This window comes from Daphnia carinata, chromosome 3, assembly GCF_022539665.2.
Source record: "Daphnia carinata strain CSIRO-1 chromosome 3, CSIRO_AGI_Dcar_HiC_V3, whole genome shotgun sequence".
Lineage (NCBI taxonomy): Eukaryota > Metazoa > Arthropoda > Branchiopoda > Diplostraca > Daphniidae > Daphnia > Daphnia carinata.
In genome coordinates this window covers 12,842,545-12,862,751 of record NC_081333.1, presented here as the reverse complement: position 1 = coordinate 12,862,751, position 20,207 = coordinate 12,842,545, and the positions used below count along the sequence as shown (strand labels likewise).

General features: G+C 41.2%; 3 protein-coding genes and 1 pseudogene across 3 annotated transcripts; 3 read left to right on the top strand and 1 right to left on the bottom strand.

Moving 5' to 3' along the window:
- Positions 1-247: 247 nt before the first annotated feature.
- Positions 248-2,231, top strand: LOC130698685 (RNA transcription, translation and transport factor protein-like; annotated as a pseudogene).
- A 2,739-nt stretch (positions 2,232-4,970) lies between these two features.
- LOC130698460 (aminopeptidase N-like) lies at positions 4,971-9,283 on the bottom strand. Its single transcript, XM_057521109.2, has 13 exons — positions 9,089-9,283; positions 8,190-8,994; positions 7,974-8,129; positions 7,725-7,895; positions 7,402-7,662; positions 7,263-7,326; positions 6,947-7,185; positions 6,477-6,868; positions 6,038-6,315; positions 5,593-5,957; positions 5,370-5,519; positions 5,224-5,296; positions 4,971-5,153 (listed from the first exon to the last, which is right to left on the bottom strand). The coding sequence occupies exons 2-13, from the start codon at positions 8,798-8,800 to the stop codon at positions 5,019-5,021; spliced, it is 2,895 nt and encodes a 964-aa protein (XP_057377092.1). The 5' UTR covers positions 8,801-8,994; positions 9,089-9,283; the 3' UTR covers positions 4,971-5,018.
- A 795-nt stretch (positions 9,284-10,078) lies between these two features.
- On the top strand, positions 10,079-14,597 carry LOC130698459 (aminopeptidase N-like). The gene is made up of 20 exons (XM_057521108.2): positions 10,079-10,126; positions 10,202-10,573; positions 10,637-10,839; positions 10,897-11,052; positions 11,133-11,205; positions 11,275-11,372; positions 11,437-11,549; positions 11,615-11,648; positions 11,714-11,833; positions 11,900-11,963; positions 12,029-12,185; positions 12,256-12,337; positions 12,400-12,583; positions 12,652-12,844; positions 12,900-13,174; positions 13,245-13,435; positions 13,514-13,681; positions 13,752-13,895; positions 13,963-14,056; positions 14,116-14,597. The coding sequence occupies exons 2-20, from the start codon at positions 10,208-10,210 to the stop codon at positions 14,398-14,400; spliced, it is 3,000 nt and encodes a 999-aa protein (XP_057377091.1). The 5' UTR covers positions 10,079-10,126; positions 10,202-10,207; the 3' UTR covers positions 14,401-14,597.
- A 1,250-nt stretch (positions 14,598-15,847) lies between these two features.
- Positions 15,848-20,078, top strand: LOC130698458 (aminopeptidase N-like). Its single transcript, XM_057521106.2, has 14 exons — positions 15,848-16,276; positions 16,346-16,548; positions 16,786-16,941; positions 17,004-17,171; positions 17,241-17,384; positions 17,455-17,571; positions 17,634-17,697; positions 17,757-17,983; positions 18,063-18,246; positions 18,313-18,962; positions 19,045-19,203; positions 19,281-19,421; positions 19,486-19,561; positions 19,627-20,078. The coding sequence occupies exons 1-14, from the start codon at positions 15,887-15,889 to the stop codon at positions 20,008-20,010; spliced, it is 3,063 nt and encodes a 1,020-aa protein (XP_057377089.1). The 5' UTR covers positions 15,848-15,886; the 3' UTR covers positions 20,011-20,078.
- The last annotated feature ends 129 nt before the right edge of the window (positions 20,079-20,207 follow it).

The window sequence follows — 20,207 nt, the reverse complement described above, 5'->3', positions numbered from 1 at the left end:
AATTGTTGCAATATCAATATATTTCTTATTTCGAATAACTAAAAAACAACTGGATGAAATACTGTGAACTTCTTTTTAAACATTCTAGGCCTCCAAATTTTTCAACTCAGATCTGTTCAAAATGTTCAAGCGTAAATTGCAAAGCTCTTGGCTTCCCTAATCCGGATACTTTAAACACAGCCGGTATTTGTTCTTTAAAATTGTTTATTTTCTTTTCCACAGTAAACAGATCATAATTTCTATATGAAAAGAAATTTCGAAGCACAATCGTGTGTTCGTGTGGCTGGAAGATCAAAAAATCCACCACTATAAGATTGAAGACAGAGAACTACTTAGAAACACAACTGCTATACAGTGGAACCAAGCTTTTGAGCAATATATGACTGATCTTGATTGCCCGTTCCCAAAAGGAACAAGGCCTGAAATTTTAGATTGGCTCATTGGGCTAGCAGAGAAAAGAAGATGTGTTTGTGGTTCAAGCCATTCCCGCAAGCAGATCTTCCTTTTCCGAGTGAATGTTGGATTCCTGGAATTTTTTCCAAGCAAACTGCCATTCGGACAAGTTTAGGTGACGTATCGCTGTGCAGGTAATGACGCGTTTCAGATCAGCTGGGACTATAACTGCAGAGCCGTTTAATTGGGCCATCCAGTCTCGATAAGCGGAAAGCGCGTATTCGACGCAATCTGTTTGATCCCATTTGCAGGCCCATTTGGTAGCCTCTGAGAGAAGTTGCCGAGCCACAGGATCTTTTTTATTGCTGCCTAAAACTTTCATTTGTTGGTACATTGGCGTCAGAATCCCAATTGCAAATTGCTGCAAAACATAAAGGATAATGAATTTATAAAGCTCTTACTGTCCCAAAAAACGAAACGAGCATTTGGTGGTTGTAATACCTTAAACGCTTCGTATGTAGTTGGCGAGCGAGCCAGCATCATATCAATGTAACTGAAGGCGTCCAAAGCGGATTTCCATGGCAAATAGTCTGTTTCCTTCTTCAAATAATTGGCCAAATTAAAAGCCATTTGATATGGTAAGAGACCAGCTCGAGCCAAATGAAACGCGTCATCTATAATTTGGGCTCTGCTTATAGTGGGAATCTGTCGTGGATCATGAAGTAGCTGAGCCCAGATTAAATTCCAATTGCGCTCATCGTAATTCACTCGAAAAAATCCTGGGCAATAAAAAAAACAGATACACCTAGTTCGTGATTATCTAAAGCGATGTGAAGATAAAAGCGTTGGCATTTTTACGATAGGCGCGTGATCAGACTACAACTTCTGCACTCATACATTTCCAGTTTTCGTCCAATGAAAGACTATGAAATATATATTACCTGTACGATTCACATTGAAGATAACCCATTGGTCAGCGAAAACGTTGAAATCCGCTATTTTCTCTGCTTGCGACAGTTGAGGCAACCATCTCAATTGAGGCTCCTGGTTCGTAGAGGGTGCTGTCGTAAAAGTTAGTGGGATGATCCATAGATTTACTTCGCCATCCTCTATGATGGAGGAATTCTTGTCTTGGTATAAAAGGAAACGGGATTGCACTGCCGTGGCCGTACGCGCAGATTAATTGCGAGCTATCGTCACAACTGGATAGCCAACGTTATGCGTCCAGGTCTCCATAATGGTTTTTATGTCATAGGGCAGTTTCACCTTGTTAATCACTGCCTGTCTTGTGAATGCTGACCACAGATAATGCTGTACAGCATTACAGTATTCTCTGGATGTTAACAAAATCAAAGGATGACTTACAAGGCTGGAAGTGAATAGTTTAAACAAAAGGAGGAATATGCTTACAGAGTTTTCAAATAGCGTGTTAGCCCTTGCTTGAAAGTCTTGTGACCAATCATTTCGTTCAACATCCTTAGTATGGAAGCACCTTTTTTGTATGAGATGCCATCAAAGACTAAAGTGATTTCTTCTGTCTGATTAGTCGTTCGGTAAACGGGATGGGAAGTTAATAAGGCACATGACCTTGTAAATCCTGTTCAGTTTGATAACATTAGCTTTGGCTTGGACTTAAATCTCCTAATGTTAGCAATGCTGTTAATCTCCTTCGGTATCTGTTCATCCATGACGTAAGAGAGCTCCAAACAAGAATTAATGGATGTCTTACATGTGTACAAAACTTAATAGCTAATCCTAAAACAGACACTAAGCTTGGTAAAGTTGTATATTGAGTGTAGTTTCTCTTGGCCAATATGACTCATTTGTGAATCTTTTCAACCATCAACTGTTACATTTGTTATTGTTTCACCATTGGTTGCTGGCACCATCTATGAGAAAAATCTTAAATGATCGAGACGACTAGCGGAGTTGCCAAATAAACGGACAACCATGGAGAACAAGTTGGCTATACAAAAATGGATCAAGCGGCGTTCCGTACTGTGCTCACAATTAAAATTTGTTTTATAAATCTGGAAATCAATACATTCATTTGGTGTTTCTGCAAACAAAAGGAATATAATTTTCTTAATACAGTTCACTTTTTCATTTTACTTTGATGTACCTCCAAAATTATATTATTCCCCCTTTTGACTGTAATAGTGACGATTTCAGCAGCAGCGCTTTTATACTCTGCGTTTCACGGTATATTAACGTTGATGAAACATCTTCTTTGAGGGTCGGGGCTAGCTAGTGACTAAGGATTCTTCCCTAGTACATTAGGCGACTGAGTGTAGAATGAAAGGAGGGCTGGATGAGAGATCTGATCGCCAAGTACCTTACATTACACATTCTAGTCATGAAGCCGGCTTGAACAAGCAGTTGGTCCCACCGTGTTGCATGTGAGTCGTGGTAAGCGTCATGGAGCTGGCTAGGTTCTTTAATCGTCCAGATGGCCAAAACTGGAGACAGATGCGGAATTGTCGATGATCATTTCTGTGATGGATGGTCCCCCATCCACACTGTGATATTCGAGCTATGCACGGATATGATGGTAAATCACGTGACTATGTGAGAACAGTTCCGTTGGAAGAAACATCCAGCTAGGTACAGATTCGTCTGGGTCAGGCAACTGCTGAGAGCCGGGTGGGGGATCCCCGGTAAACTCAAAGGGTCCTGTGGCGACTATTACGCTCACACTGCGGTGGTCAACTAACTGTTGCGATTCAAGTTACACGAACAAGTCCCTTCCCTTTTTTTACATATTTATATTTTTTACCTCAAAGCTAAAGGGCGAATCCAAAATGGTTCCATTTTTGAAACAAGGTATTACAGCCTTCTTCTTCATCGTATGGTACCATTTAAAAACGTTTTCCAAACCCAAAGTTTAATGTAGGTTACTACGAAAAAATGAGCTGGAAATGTTACCACCAGTGCGCACGTCCATTATGTTGTAACCGAATACGGTTATATAAATTTGTTCGGTAGAAACTTGCGCCAACGCGCTTTCGAACTAATTCGGTAAGGGTACCATTTCCGCCGTGAGTAATGCAAACACTTATAGTCGGCGTAGGTAAAAGAAACATTCTTTCTCAATTATATCAGAACGTGACTTATTGTGTTTGCAAATAAGTGTTAGATTTGTTGCTACATACTGTTAGTATTCCTACGACACTGAGTCTCACGTCTACGTATCGGCATTTGATGCATTTTTTCTTTTTTTGAAAACTGCTATTATTTTGTTTACAATTTCTCTCGGTTGATTTTATCCTGCACTGCCATCTAGCAACAATACATCCATTAATTTAGGCATCACTCCTTTTTGCGGCTTATTAACTAGCGCGCCAGTATCCTACGGCGCTTGAAAGTAGGTTCGATAGAAAGAAAAGCCAGACAAAATAATAAGCCCGACTTTTCTATAAAACAAATAATATCAATAAAACGGCTGATTTAATGAAAATACCACTAATATAATCGAAATCGGCGTTTAATTTTGACAATGCAGTGTAACTTTTATCGAATTCTAAGAGATTTCGTTTTTTGTCGATTTTGACAACCTGATTTTGACTCCTTTTCATTTTTCGCCAAACTCTAGATATGGTTAAAAATACAATATTTCGATTCAAAATTAAACGGGAATCACATATATCGACTTGATTTTTACGCAAAACTTGCGGTTTTAAAAATAAACGCCAAAAACGGGTTAACATAGTTGTGCGCTAGCACGTTCCGGCGCTAATGTTTTACATCTCATTTATTAGGTATATTTCAAAAGCAATTGATTTGACGAAAAAAACGAATCACTTTTCCTGAATCAACATTAAATTCCGAGTACAGTGCGTGATTTTTAACGTATTCCAAGAGATTTAGGTATTTGGCTGATTTTGACAAAAGTGGTAAGGGTATAGCCTTCTCACTTTTGTCAAAATCGGCCAAAAAAGACATCCCTTGGAATGCGATGAAACTCACACAGTATAATGAAAATTGAACGCTGATTTCGATTCAGCGATTCGTTTTCTCCTTAAACCAGCCGTTTCGACATCAAAAGAAAACAAACTGCTATTAGCGACACTATTATTCGTTTTTGGCGTTTGGTGCAAAAACTATAAGGCTAGTTGAAAAATGAACGACGTAAACAACTCAAAGAACACTATTAACCTTTCTGTAGTGTTTTTACCTGCCTTCCCAGTTTCATTTTCACGTGGAACCTGAAGTTTCTTTGAATAAGCATAAAAAACTGCGCTAGCGTTACACAGCACAACTGTTCGGTATATTAAAAAAACTATCAATTTCGATGAAAAAATTGTAACTTTCTCCGACAGCGTTTAATGTTGAGTAAATAATATAATTTTTAAGTAGTTCCAACAGGTGATATTTTTTTAACGATCGTCCTCGGGGAACTCCCTTCGTTTCTTCATGATTTACAGCTTTAAAGGTGGCGTGTAAGCTAAATTATTAAAAATTCAATAAATGCATAAAGATCACACCTTTCAATACTTTTTTTGCACTTTTTTTTAGCTGCAAACAATTTTATGTGTATTGTTGTTCTACTCGTTTTAATTTTTCGTCGGTACATAGAAGTTCCTTATAAACATAACACTTTATAATAATTTAATGTAAGCTTTAATTTAAACTAGCAACTGGTGAAGCCATTCGTCAATGGCTTGATAATGTTTCGACATCCACTGAATGTTGGCCTCGGTTACACTATAAAGGTACGAAATCAGATCGCCCTCCCCATGATTACTGTTGAAAGCATCCATCTATAAACGAATGTTTGTGACTATTTATTAGAAAGGAATAATTCAGAAAGCCTGTTTTAAATGTGCATACCTTTTCCAAATCAGACAAAGTGTTGAATGATGAAGCGACCATTTCTAGTGCCGAGTCTGGTCGATCATTGTATCTGTAACCAGTTATTGCATTTCATGTAAATTTAGTTTAATTTCAATTTAAAGCGTAAATTATTAAATAAGAACCTGAATTTTAGCAAATCCCAGTGAGAAGCTAGGAATTCAAAGGCAAAATCTCTGCCCTTTAACGTTTCCGATGCAATATTCTTAATGACATCGAGGAAGTGAATGCTGTCCAACCGGTGGGAAGAGTTCCCCAGCGTCCATTGCAACATGCTGTGAAAAGAAATTTCATTATTAAAAATAATTTTGGCTATTAGAGATTCCATTGATAATAAACAAGTAGTACGTGGATAAAAGAGATGTGTTGGTGGTACAAGTCATTCCCGCAAGCAGATCTTCCTTTTCCGAGTGAATGTTGGATTCCTGGAATTTTTTCCAAGCAAACTGCCATTCGGACAAGTTCAGGTGACGTATCGCTGTGCAGGTAACGACGCGTTTCAGATCAGCTGGCACTATAACTGCAGAGCCGTTTAATTGGGCCATCCAGTCTCGATAAGCGGAAAGCGCGTATTCGACGCAATCTGTCTGATCCCATTGGCAGGCCCATTTAGTGGCCTCTGAAAGAAGTTGCCGAGCCACGGGGTCTTTGTTATTGCTGCCTAAAACTTTCATTTGTTGGTACATTGGCGTCAGAATCCCAATTGCAAATTGCTGCAAAACATAAAGGAAAAATGAATTTATACAGCTCTTAGTATCCCAAAAACGAAACGAGCATTTCGTAGTTGTAATACCTTAAACGCTTCGTGGGTAGTCGGCGAGCCAGCCAGCATCATATTAATGTAACTGAAGGCGTCCAAAGCGGATTTCCATGGCAAATAGTCTGTTTCCTTCTTCAAATAATTGGCCAAATTAAAAGCCATTTGATATGGTAAGAGACCAGCTCGAGCCAAATGAAACGCGTCATCTATAATTTGGGCTCTGCTTATAGTGGGAATCTGTCGTGGATCATGAAGTAGCTGAGCCCAGATTAAATTCCAATTGCGCTCATCGTAATTCACTCGAAAAAATCCTGGGCAATAAAAAAACAGATACACCTAGTTCGTGATTATCTAAAGCGATGTGAAGATAAAAGCGTTGGCATTTTTACGATAGGCGCGTGATCAGACTACAACTTCTGCACTCATACATTTCCAGTTTTCGTCCAATGAAAGACTATGAAATATATATTACCTGTACGATTCACATTGAAGATAACCCATTGGTCAGCGGGAACGTTGAAATCCGCTATTTTCTCTGCTTGCGACAGTTGAGGCAACCATCTCAGTTGAGGCTCCTGGTTCGCAGAGGGTGCTGTGGTAAAAGTTAATGGAATGATCCAAAGATTTTCTTCACCATCGTCTATGATGGAGGAATTCTTGTCTTGGTATAAAAGGAAACGGGATTGCGCTACCGTGGCCGTACGGGCAGAATAATTGCGAGCTATCGTCACAACTGGATAGCCAACGTTATGCGTCCAGGTCTCCATAATCGTTTTTATATCATAGGGCAGTTTCACCTTGTTAATGACTGCCTGTCTTGTGAACGCTGACCACAAATCATTCTGTACAGCGTTATGGTATTCTCTGGATGTTAACGAAGATCAAAGGATGAGTTACAAGGCTGGAAGTGAATAGTTTAAACGAAAGGAAGAATACGCTTACAGAGTTTTTAAATAGCGTGTTAGCCCTTGCTTGAAAGTTTTGTGACCAATCATTTCGTTCAACATCCTCAATATGGAAGCGCCTTTTTTGTACGAAATGACATCAAAGACTGAAGTGATTTCTTCTGTCTGATTAGTCGTTCGGTAAACGGGATGGGAAGTTAATAAGGCGTCATCGAACATCACTTTTTGCATCTCACTGAGAACGAATTTTTCGATCATTTTGTAATCGGGATAAACCTGATTCGGTATTGGAATAAACAAAACGATATTACTTTGACGTTTAGTGAAATACATTCAATATTGACCAATTTCACCTGGTCTACAGCAACGTAGGAAAGATAAGTAGCTAATCCTTCGTTCAACCAGATGTCTGTCCACCTTCAAAATTCAAAAAGTAAATAATTACGATTGCTTGTTTGCCAACAAAAGGCAATCCGAACGAGCAAAGATTACCAGTTCAACGTGACTAGGTTTCCAAACCACTGGTGAGCCATTTCGTGAGCCATCACCAAGGTGTTGATTTCTTTCTTGGCTTCTGACGTAACCCCCTCTTCCTGTGTGAGGAACTGCTCGCCGGAAATGATGAGGCCCCAGTTTTCCATGGCAGTTTCTATATTGGGGACAGCGATAATGTCCTGTTTGGGTAGTGGGAAATCCAGCGCCAAATAGTTTTGGTAAAAATCAAGCAGTTTTCTAGCTACCTTCAAAGAATGCCTGTTAAGAAAGTGAAAATGAAATCATCTTAAACTGAGACTTGAGCGGGAAAAATTTTAAACCTTGTTTGATTAAGAAGCGACGGACGAGCCCACAATCTCAAGTTGACATTTCCGTCTGACATACTCAACCAAGAAGCGCTGTCCAATATAGCCACAGAGACTAGGTACGTTGACATGGCATATGAACGATGGAAAACGTCCCATTCATAACCAGGAAATCCTTCTCCATACCTGCATATTAATCCATTTGAGGTTGAGGGTCCACTTTCAATTAAATGCGAATGAAAAGTCAGCCAGGTCTTTACTTACATAGGTAAAGTTCTGTACAGAGGCATATTGCTAACAGAAATCATGTGACCGGGTCGACCCACAATGACGCTAAAATCAGCTTTCAAATCAGGCTCATCAAAACATGGGAAGACTTTCCGAGCGTCGATTGGCTCCATTTGTGTCAACGCCATCATGCTAGAAATAAAAAGCTAAACGTACCACTTGAATTTCGCTAATTCTTAAAATGAAACATACCTCGGTCGACCAGCTTCCATGTACCTCAAACGATAGAAACCTCGGGAATGATCTTGATTGTTGAGACGACCGATAAAAGTCATGGCCAACACATAATTGGCTCCCTTGACGAGATACTTTCGTCTTAGGTGAAGAATAACAAACTGGTTCTCAACATCCTCTGTGATGTTCTGGACAGGAAAACGCTCTTTGGACCCTCGGTCGTAGATTTTGATGGATTCCAGATTCACTCGAATGCCGACAGCATGCAGGAAAATTTGTGGAGTATCTTGGATGCAAAGGACGTCGATTTGTACAGAGCCGTCCAGAGTGGCATTTTCTTTCTCGTCCAGGACGTGCGGCAACAATCTAACAGTGTAATGACGAGGAATTAAATGACGAGGTAAACGCACACCTGTATCGGGTTCGACTGCGGTGACGACGACCAGCAGCGACGAAACCAGCACAAACGCACGACAACACTGGAGCAGCATTAGGCTTATTTCTGATGGAGCTTGTCCAGGTGACTGTTGGTTGGCTTTGAGACGACTGGTAGTTTTATACAATACGTGAGCAACATGGGGCGATTGGCAATAAGGAAGACTTTGGCATACAAGCCTGTGCCACAACATATTGGCTATCGGCTATGACTCAATGGAGCATTCAAAGAATAAACAGGCGGAATTATTGTGGCAAATGATACATACAAGCAGGAAGTACGGGAACTGTGTCACTGACGGGCATTGGCCGGCAAGTGCTGTCAGCCAACCACGATTTCGTTACTTTCGTTGTTAAGGATGCTCATCACTTTACGGCCACCTTACCACTATACGCAAATGGACATAATGACAGATACGAGGCAAAAGAATAACAGCGGTTTAGAAGAAAAAAAAACCACTAATAAAGCCAACAATACTTACCTGTCATTGTGTTTATGCCCGCTGAATCTGGTTATAGCTCGTGAACTCGTTCCACTTGAAAAAATGTAACAGGACAGAAAGCCCGCATTCTGTTTAACTGGAAAATTATACCGCAGAAAGCCACTTGATGGTCTCAAAACCTTAATCGTTTTCAGCGATCAATCACTTACTATCACTGACGTGCCTCGGCTTACATTAAGTTTCGTTGATGATTGCATCGCGTCATTTTTTACTTTGATGCAAAATCCAATTGGTGACAGGTCTGGTCGCGTTCCCTTCCGTCTGATTACAACATTACGTGTGAACGGGTCACCTCTTTCTATTTTTTGCGCAGAGAAGGGGAGGGGTGATGAACTTACCTTTTTCGAAATGTTGAACGCAAGGTAATGAGCCCGTTGTTCTTATCGTTTCGTTACCCTTCCTCTGGATTGTCATTGACAGCCAAAGGACAAAGCCGATATATTTGACCAAAGAAAAACAGGGAACGGTTTAAAAATCTTTAATGATGTCACGTGTTTGTCAGCTAGTTTTCGTTCTCAAACCACCTAAAGGTGAAACTGAAGGTTATAGAATCCAGAAACTTAAAGGATAGATGGCCGGATGAAACACGTTTCTTCCAGGATTAATTTTTATGCTGTACGAATCATAAATAAGTGGGTGCGATTGTAAGATGATAAATGCACGTTGAAAAATTATTGGAGGATACCGCTCGCGCAATAAACAGGAGTGCATCAGCTAAAGTATAGGGTTTAATGCCGGAGATTAGTTGATGTTGTAAATTGCTGGTTATTACACGCAACGATGAAGGCCAAGCGTGCGATAGCTTGACTTGCGTTACTCGGCTTGATCGGCACCCCAATATAACCTACTGAAAAGATAAGAATTTGTAACTGAAGACCCAACAAAAATAGATTGCATTGTAAATGAATCCAAATAGCATTTTAGTGTTTTTAAACGAACGTCTAGGGGAAATGCCGCTTTATTCTCTCGGGGTCTGTCTTAGCCTCTTCATCGGACTCAAGTCGACGTGCATCACAGGTAACATTTGTAAAAATCATACAATTCCCTTTAAGTTTGCGTTTCTTAAAAATATCTTTTGCAACGTGGATAAAGTTCGAAATGAAAGTTGTCTTACTGGGGCTGTTGTTAGCAACAGTCTTTGCAATCGCTGTCGGAGAGCTCGTGCAATCGACCAAGGATGAGAGCGTTTGGTGGTATGCACCTTCACGGAAAGCACCCCTTTACGAGCACAAGTACCAAGGACTGCGTGAGCGATTAGTGAGAGCTGCAGCTACTCAAACGGTAAACATGCGCCTGCCCAGGGAGGTGTTGCCATCGTCGTACACTATCCGATTGCTGCCGTTTATTGAAGAGGGTAATTTCACCACGGATGGTTATATCGAAATATTAGTTGATTGCAAAGTTGCTACCACGAATATATCGATGAATGCCGCTGAACTCGACATTAAGAAAGAATCGATACAGGTATACGAGCCAAATGAACTGGTAGGATGAAACATATGGGCCGATTATATCGTTCTTGTTTAGGTCGTCGACATTGCAGACAGCAAACAGTGGGATGTCGAGAAGTTCTATGACGAACAAGACCCAAGAGAAATTATCACCATCAACTTGAAAACCCCATTGGTTGTCGGGAAAACTTACAAGATATCGATGAAATTTATTTCATACTTGAATGAAGATTTGCGCGGCTTTTATAGGTCCACATACGTCGAAAACAACGTTAATAAGTAATCGTACCAATCCGAGAAACGAACACTTTACAAACAACCATTTTCGTGTACAAGGTATTTGGCAGTGTCACAAATGGAAGCCCCCGATGCCCGCCGTGCTTTTCCTTGTTTCGACGAGCCAAATATGAAAGCCACCTTCACGATTACCGTCGGTCGCAAGACGACTATGTCAGCCATTAGTAACATGCCTCTAAAATCCGATGAACCCATGTAAGTATTGTTGTCCTGATAACAATTATAGTGTATTGCACGTTTGCTGTTTAGGGTGCAATTATAAACATTTTATTTAGTCCAAACATGCCAGGCTATGTGTGGAACCATTTCGAACCGTCCGTCAAAATGTCGTCTTATCTCGTTGCTATGGTACGTCTGGAAAATCGTAGCATTTCAGCCGAATCCATTCTCGCTTATGTGAATTAATCCCTTATTTAGATGGTCTCCGAATTCGTTAGTGAACTTTCTAATCCTTCACTAAGTCCTGGTGTCCAATTCAAGATCTGGGCCCGGCCAAGTTTCCGCAATCAAACAAAGTGCCTATTCCAATTGCTTTCTGAACATCATTTCTGATTTTCTAATGATTATTTCGGTTAACAGATACTCGGCAGATATTGGTCCGAGGATTCTCAACGATTACGTTACAAAATATTTCAATATTCCATTCCCTTTGCCAAAGGTGGATATGGCAGCTATTCCCGATTTTGCCGCTGGTCCGGTTTTGTACTAACACATATTTCTTTGCCTTTTACTCTAATTTGTTTTGTTGCACACGCAGGTGCCATGGAGAACTGGGGACTTATCACTTATAGGTATAACACTTGTCGACATGAATTGCGTCAGTGTACTTTGTAATCATTGTTCGTTGATTTCGTAGGGAAACGGATTTGCTGTACGATGAAAAACGGTCTTCGGCAAGTGCTAAGCAAAGGGTAGCCATTATTATTGCGCACGAGTTAGCTCATCAGTGGTTTGGAAATTTAGTCACAATGGATTGGTAGGTTTCTTTCATTTACGATTTGGGCACGTAGCGCTAACTCACATTTTTTTGTGGGGGTAACAGGTGGAATGTTATCTGGTTGAACGAAGGATTTGCTAGTTACATGGAATACCCTGGCACTGATTACGTAAATATTGATTAAATGGGATTAGACAACTCGAGTGTTATTCTGTAATGACATATTAAACACAGGTGGAGCCTGGGTTTGAAATGAATGAACAGTTTACCGTAACTGATTTGCATTACGTGTTTGGCATTGATGCACTCGAAACGTCGCGGCCCATTGATTTCGAAGTCAACACACCTAGTCAAATTAATCAAATGTTTGACGCCATTTCTTACGAGAAAGGTATGGAAGGGTTTGTTTCGCAGAACAGGTCGGATATCGCGAAAGATAAATAATAATTATACCTTAACAGGCAGTTGCATCATCCGCATGTGCGCAGATTTTTTGGGAGAACCAGTCTTTCGGCGTGGTGTGACCAGTTACCTCAATAAAAAGTATGTTATACATGCAAAAGGTGGGATCTAAAAATATTAACAATTTACCTGTTAATGTCCAGCGCTTACGGAAATACGGTCCAAAAAGATCTGTGGGATGCGCTAAATACCCAGGCGATTACTGAAAACGTCCAACTTCCAGCCCCCGTCGAAACAATTATGGAAACATGGACAAGGCAGATGGGTTACCCTGTTATTAATATCTCTAGGCTGTACGACTCGACAAACAGCGCCGTAGCTTCGCAGGTAAAACTGACGCTATAAAAGACGTTGGTTATGTTAATCATTATTTTTGCTTTTTCTCAAATTTCTAGCAAAGATTCTTGCTAAGGAAAAACGAGAATTCAACTGACAACAACGACTATAGCTGGTGGGTGCCGCTTACGTACACCAGCAATTTCGTTGACATCCGCAAACATTGGATGCCCAGTGGCAGCGGTGTCAACGTGATCCAATCGCTTCCAGGCTCGTCGGCCAACTGGGTCATTTTCAACGTCGGCCAAGAAGGTCGATTTAAACTAGTTTCAATAATCCAGAAATTGTGACAAAGATGATTTAACAGGTTACTATCGTGTGATTTATGACGAGCGAAATATCGAAATGATCCGAAATCAACTGATGACTAACCATGCAGCCATTTCGAAAAAGAATCGAGCTCAGATTTTAGACGATTATTTGAACATGGCTCGCTCAAACCTTACGACCTACGTGACCGCCATGGAACTGACCCGCTACTTGTCACACGAACGAGACTACGCACCGTGGACAGCTGCCTCTGTAGCTCTCGATTACATTGATATTATGCTCTATGGATATCCAGATGAACGAGAATGGAAGGTAACTAACAATAGTTTATTTTATTAGCCGAAAGAAATGACTAGAAATCACTAATTTGTATCGTTTACAGAACTACATGACCGTCTTGGTGACAGCCTTGTACGATTACGTCAAATATGAAGCAAGCAATAGTGACGCACATCTAACCGTATTTACACGTTCGCAAGCTGTCAGCTGGGCCTGTGGCAGACTGAACATAAGTAACTGTATTACCAAAGCAAACAGAGACTACCACGCCTGGATGGCGGACGCCACCAAAGAGTATAAACCCGGAATAAACTTGGCAAACATAGGAAAAAACGGTGTGCTATAATGAAATTTTGGTGTTTCCCTTCGCAGATTACAGCCCAATTTACGTCGGCTGATTTCTTGCACGGCCATCGCTCAGGGAGGTAGACCCGAATGGCAATTCGGCTTCAACAGATACTTGGACTCGACTTTGGCCAACGAGAAGACGGAATTGTTGAGATCAATAACATGCAGCCAAGACATTGGCATCCTCAACGAGTAACAAATGCTATGTCTCAAAACAAAAAGAGTTGGTACTTAACACATTTTTTGAACTTCTATCATGCAGAATGCTCGAAATGATGATCACGTCAACGTCTGGCATCAGGCTTCAAGACGCCAATACTCTTTTCAGCAACATTGCAGCCAATCCAGTTGGACATGGTGTAGCACTCGATTTCCTGACTAACCGCTGGGACGACATTGTTGCTTAGTAAGCGCAAAATTTCTGTAGATCGATGTATTACGGTACACCTAATAAGAAATGTCTTGGCTCGCAGTTTCGGCAGTTACGAAGGCTTCGGTGGAGATGCTATAACAAGGTTATTCCGTGCGCTATGCAACCGAGTCAATACCGACGAGAAACTCGATAAGGTATTTGCATTCAAACAATTTCACTACGAGATTTTTAACCTGCTGTTTGATCCTTATAGTTGATCAAATTGTCGACCGATCACCCGACTTCGTTTAATTCTGCATCAGCCAGACAAGGAATCGAATTGGCACGAACGAATGTTAAGTGGGTTCAGAAACATTACGACACCATCGTCAATTGGCTTAAGAGTCAAAACCCAGCGCCAGAAGAGACGACAGCAAGTTCAGGTACCAGCCCGACTACGCAATCGACAGTGGCCACCACCCCGTCTTCAGCTACCAGTACATTCGTTAATCATTTCGTCATTTTGATGGCAGCAATTGCGACATTCACCGGATTCTAGTCTATGCAGCTTGTTTATGTTTTACCTGTAAAAGTATTAGCTTCCATTTTTCTTTAGTCGATCAGTCCTCCATATGCGTGGTTGTGAATGAAGCAAGCGAGCTTTAGCTACGATATCACGTTTGCAATTGCCTAGTTGCGTTTGTGGTTCCACAGACGTCGTGCTTCATGATACGAATGTTATAAAATACATTACTCGGACGTATAAACATATGTGATGACAAACATCAGCGCTGTGAAAAATAAAAACACGTAAATCATTTCCTGAAGCGAAAATTGCCAATAATGCTACCAGTTTGCAAAATTCATTGTATAATTCACACTCATCATTTTCACAAACAACACAATATTTTGATTTCAGTTTCTTATCGTCTATGTCAGGCGTTGCTGTACTGGCGATAACAACGCAGACTGACAACTCGTCAAACACAGATGCCTGAAGAGGAGCACAAAAAAAAGGCTAGCGTCCAATAGATTCTGAAATCAATTATGCAAAGGTCACAAATGTCGTTGAAAAAAGAAAATTCTTCAGAAACACCGGACGCAATTAGGTTCCAGGAAAACAGATTTCCTCTACAAAGTTCATTTCCGAACCACTCTTCATCAGCGTTACGTAATGTGTTTTTCCCATAATCGCAGTACTAAAGGTTCATGTTTGCTAGCTTTATTTATTTTTCTCTACTCTGCCTTCTCCAAACATATTTGCAATTGCTGCCATTTTAAAAGGACCCTTATTTTTGCCAGACTATGGCAGCAAAGAAAACAAGTGAATTTCGTTTCCGAGCTGATTGCGGTAACCGGGTTAATTCACATTATTTCGAATAATGGTTCACGGAATGGATCCCTGAATAAGCAATCTGTTTTCTACATAAGCCTTGGATTTCTTAGTCAGAAGTAATGATGTCATGCATCCAAAGTGTCACAGAAATATTTGTAAGTTCCTGTTGTAATGTCCAAAGTTACTTTCTAACAGGGAACAAACAACGCGTCGTCAGGAAATGTCCATCACGTGAAACCTATTCCAAAGTCATAGCCAATGCTAGGTATACTAGTATAGATATAAACTTTCTAGATTGTCATGTGCGCATGTCATTTCCTCTGACAAGAAACTTGGACGGTTGACGAAAGTTGGATTTTTTTTTTCAGAAAGATTGGGCAATGTAAAGAGTCCAGCCTGCTACGTACACCTTATGCTGCACGTCAAACTAGGTATCGGAAAATGATGAGATGCAACCAAAGAAATCTGAAGCGTTTGCTAAGATATGCTGCAAGGTTATGCTATTCTAAGTTGGCTTTACGTTTGAAAAAGCAATCAGGCTCCGATATTTGTCTTCAATGACAGATCATGATAAGACGCCAAATATATTGGAGATTACTCTCAAACGACATCATAAATCGTCCTCAGAACAGTGGAACTGGTTTCTGAAACCACACTTTTTCAAACCTGTTTGGCGTCGCAAATTGCAACCAAACGGAAAAACGTTAGAATGAGGAGAGTTTTAAATTCCCTTTTGATGGCTCTGGCTTTAACTAGCCTGATTGCTAACTGCTCGGCTTTGTCGGTGAATTTGAAAGACAAGGTTTTAGACAATGGAAAAGAAGGTAGCTATGATCCGTTTAGTTGGTCTGAGCAGCCCTCTTGGAAGATCAACGCCAATCGTGAAAGCAAGCCATCGGCCGTTGATTGGGATGATGCGGAATACCGACTACCCGGAGATCTTTTGCCAAGCGTTTACACTATTCGGTTACTTCCCTTCATCGAAGAAGGTAATTTCACTACCGATGGCTACATTGAAATATACGTCGACTGCGTCAACGATACCAAGAACATTGTACTCAACAGCGTCGATATCGACATCCATGAATTATCAATCACGGTAAGTCATGTTATATAACACGACGCCCTAAAGTAAACCATTAATCGTTCATGCTTTTACTGTTATTAGGTGCTGGATTTAGAAGCAAATGCTCCGCTGGCAGTGGTTGGCTGTGAGGATCAGCAAACCACTCTTCAGAAGGTTATCATAAAAACGGCAGAGAGTTTAATAGCTGGTAAACGTTACAAGATCTCCATGGGATTCACTTCCATCCTGAACGATAGACTAGTTGGGTTCTACCGTTCTTCCTACGTTGAAAATGATGAAACCAAGTAAGTAGTCTTTGTATTGCCACAAATAAGATAAAGGTTGAAACTGATTGACGCATAAACACACAAGCATCAAAGTATAACTATCTTCTCAGCAGATATATAAGATAACACATCAACGCAATACAATAAACATTGTTTCGCATTCTCACGTTTATCCAATCTATAGCTTTTCACCGCCAACCTGCGGCGAGTTTGTCATTTGTCCAACCAGACGTTAATACAATTTTTATGATGTAGGTATTTGGCGACTTCCGACATGGAACCCGCCGACGCTCGTGTCGCCTTCCCCTGTTTTGATGAGCCTGATATGAAAGCTCGTTTCTCCATTATTTTGGGCCGCAAAGAATCCTGGAAGTCTTCTAGTAACATGCCTAAAATCAGAACCAATCCAATGTAAAGCCATTGCTTTTTCGCTATCACTCGCTTTCTTATTTAACCACATGAATTATCCACAGTGAAGGCATGCCCGGATACGTCTGGGACTTCTTCGACACAACTCCAGTCATGTCGACTTACTTGGTAGCCATGATGGTCTCTGAATTTGTTAGCACTCCATCGGATCCTGCGTTGAGCAATGTGAAATTTCGCGTTCTAACGAGACCCGAACTACAGGAAGATGCTACGTAAAGACTTTGAAAACAACTATAATGTTCCGCGCTATGGCATTGCATTAATTAATTCTGTTTGTACAGATACGCTGCCAACGTCGGACCGAGGATTCTGGAATATTTTGAAACCTTTTTCGGAGTCGCTTATCCTTTGGCCAAGGAAGATTTGGCAGCGATTCCCGATTTCGGACCGGGAGCCATGGAGAACTGGGGACACATTGACTTTAGGTTTGTCATATAAATGTCATAGGCTTTTTAGATTTCGTGGCTGTAACAATGATTTTTATTCTAAACATAGGGAGAGCTATTTAATTGTGAATGAGAACACGACCGCATCCAGCAAACAACGCGTGAGCGAAGTTATTGCTCACGAACTGGCTCACATGTGGTTTGGGGATCTTGTTACTATGGAATGGTGATTTTTGATTTTTGTGCACATGTGGACCTCATTTTTTACCCTTTTTTTGGATTTAAAAGGTGGAATAATATCTGGCTGAACGAAGGGTTTGCTCGTTATCTGCAATACTTTGGAGCAGACTCGGTATACAGAATGCGTCTCAATATGCGTTGAAACGATACCATAACCTATAATTATTTCAGGTTGAACCTAGCTACAAACTGCACGAGCAATTCGTCGTAAACACGTTACAGCGCGTGCTCGTGTCCGATTCTCTCGATTCAACGCATCCAATGAGCTATCCTGAGACGAAAAGCCAAGTTTTCGACACGATCGAATACGACAAAGGTGCTAGCGTGATCCGCATGTGTGCCAACTTCCTCGGAATGGATACCTTCCGCCGTGGCCTCAATCGCTATCTCACCAGAAAGTATGACGTTAAAGGCCACAGGCTGATAAAAGATTGAAATCTAAAATGAAACATTTTGTTGTGCGTCGAACATATACAGCGCGTACAGCAACGCAGTGGAGGAAGACCTGTGGAATACGCTTGAAGAACAGGCTGCCATAGATGGTGTGATCCTTCCGGACTCCTTGGCAAAGATTATGGCCACTTGGACGCAGACAACTAACTATCCACTCATCAGCGTTAAGCGCACTTACATTGAAGGCGATGGAGCTATAGTTTCGCAGGTTTGAGCCGAATTCAATATTTCCCTAAACCAATGTGTGGAACTCATTTTATTATTGTTGGAGCAGAGTCGTTTCGTGCTACCAAGCAACGAAGGAGGTCCTGTTCCAGAGGACACTGTTTGGTGGGTGCCGTTGACTTACAGCCATGATTTTAGCCTCCACCCTACAACTGCCTGGATGTCAACACCCACCAGAACACTTGTTAGCCTTGCAGCTACAAGTGATCAGTGGGTCATCTTTAACGTCAATCAAGCAGGTTTCTATCGAGTAGCTTACGATGAGGCCAATTACAACATGATTGCCGACCAGCTGATCGCTGCTCACGATCACATTTCGATTCCTAACCGGGCCCAGCTGCTCGATGACGCTTTCGTGCTGGCCAAAATCAACAAGATCTCGTACAACATTGCAATGGATCTAACTCTCTATTTGAAATACGAACGGGAGTATGTTCCATGGCGTTCTGTCCTTGACGAACTCAATTACCTCGACGTTATGCTGCACAACGAGCCGCAATATGTGGACTGGAAGGTTTACATGACGTCTCTGGTGACACCGTACTACAACTATGTTGGATTCCAAGAATTGGATTCAGATGCTCATTTAACCATCTTGTCTCGAACGGACGCTTTGAACTGGGCGTGCAAATTGAAAATTGCCGATTGCGTCCAAAATGTGAAGAGCCAATACACCGCATTGATGGAGCAGCCCGACATGTACGCCCTTTCCCAGAATATTAAACCTCTGTAACATTAAGAATCGAATTTGCATGACTCACTAATTCAAATTGCGATATAGGAGACTATCACCGAACCAGAGAGATTTCATCTTGCGTGCGGGTGTCGAAAACGGCCGCCAAGCCGAGTGGGACTTTGCATACGAGCAATACCGTGCCTCAGATTCGGACAGTTTCCTCATTGCCATGACTTACACGAGAGAGAGCAGCATCGTCTATGAGTAAGAATTCTGTTTTAATTTGCATACCTATCTGGCAAGTCCAAATTTTCATTCGTCTTTTTGATGGAACTTGAAAGTTTGCTGGGCAAGATGCTCGATCCTAATTCCATTCGTTCCGAAGACGTTGACAAGGTATTCACCAACTTGGCGGCCAATCCGTTAGGTAACACTATGGCTCTTGATTTCTTAAGTCGGCGCTGGAACGAAATCGAAAAAGCGTAAGTGTTATCTTATACTTGCTGAATTGGGAATCACAGTTAACTGTTCTTCACAAACGTGCAGGCTTGGAACGAGCCATTTTGTTACATTCTTCCGATCGCTGTGTGATCGTCTTAATAAGCCGACACAATATGAACAGGTAATTCATTTAGATTAAAATTTTTTTTTTATTCTTCCGTGGTTTTGAAATGGGTCTGGTAATAGATGGTGGCGTTGCGCGATGAGCATTTGGACATCCTGGGTAATTCGACAACGGTCGAGCAAGGTCTTTATGTTATCCAAACTAATATTGAATGGATGAATGCGAATCAATTGGAAATTGGCGAATGGCTAAAAGATCCTTCAACGACAACAGCCTTGCCTACAACAGAAGCAACTACTGAAATGACTTCAACTAGTACAACCACTTCCACTACCCCTGCACCTACCACTTCCACTACCCCGGCACCTACCACTTCCACTACCCCGGCACCTACCACTTCCACTACCCCTGCACCTACCACTCCCTCTTCCGGTGTCATTGTTCAACCATGCCTATATCTTGCTTTCTTGTTTGCTGTTTTGGGACAATGGGTGTTCCGCCACTGATAACGCTGTTTCGCGATGTAGATTGTGACCATTACGACAATGTATACTGAATAGCGTTATTGAATTCATGAAGTCCTTACTTCTATACTGTGCGCTTTTGAATTGGCAAAACAACACAGGTATTGCAAACACTGTGCACCATTTTAGCAAACACATAAGGCAAATACAGTAAGATATAAGAACATACCGTTTTGATT

What these genes read in the sequence shown, in the direction of transcription:
- LOC130698460 (XM_057521109.2), bottom strand. Translation starts at nt 8,800, where the DNA reads ATGTTGTGGCACAGGCTTGTATGCCAAAGTCTTCCTTATTGCCAATCG. An exon ending in CTTCAATGTGAATCGTACAG is followed by an intron (nt 6,316 to 6,476) that starts GTAATATATATT and finishes TTTATTGCCCAG; the next exon opens with GATTTTTTCGAGTGAATTAC. An exon ending in CTTTGTCTGATTTGGAAAAG is followed by an intron (nt 5,154 to 5,223) that starts GTATGCACATTT and finishes ATTCGTTTATAG; the next exon opens with ATGGATGCTTTCAACAGTAA.
- LOC130698459 (XM_057521108.2), top strand. Translation starts at nt 10,208, where the DNA reads ATGAAAGTTGTCTTACTGGGGCTGTTGTTAGCAACAGTCTTTGCAATC. An exon ending in AATACCCTGGCACTGATTAC is followed by an intron (nt 11,964 to 12,028) that starts GTAAATATTGAT and finishes TATTAAACACAG; the next exon opens with GTGGAGCCTGGGTTTGAAAT. An exon ending in ATGGCGGACGCCACCAAAGA is followed by an intron (nt 13,436 to 13,513) that starts GTATAAACCCGG and finishes TTCCCTTCGCAG; the next exon opens with ATTACAGCCCAATTTACGTC.
- LOC130698458 (XM_057521106.2), top strand. Translation starts at nt 15,887, where the DNA reads ATGAGGAGAGTTTTAAATTCCCTTTTGATGGCTCTGGCTTTAACTAGC. An exon ending in GAACTACAGGAAGATGCTAC is followed by an intron (nt 17,172 to 17,240) that starts GTAAAGACTTTG and finishes CTGTTTGTACAG; the next exon opens with ATACGCTGCCAACGTCGGAC. An exon ending in AGCCGACACAATATGAACAG is followed by an intron (nt 19,562 to 19,626) that starts GTAATTCATTTA and finishes GTCTGGTAATAG; the next exon opens with ATGGTGGCGTTGCGCGATGA.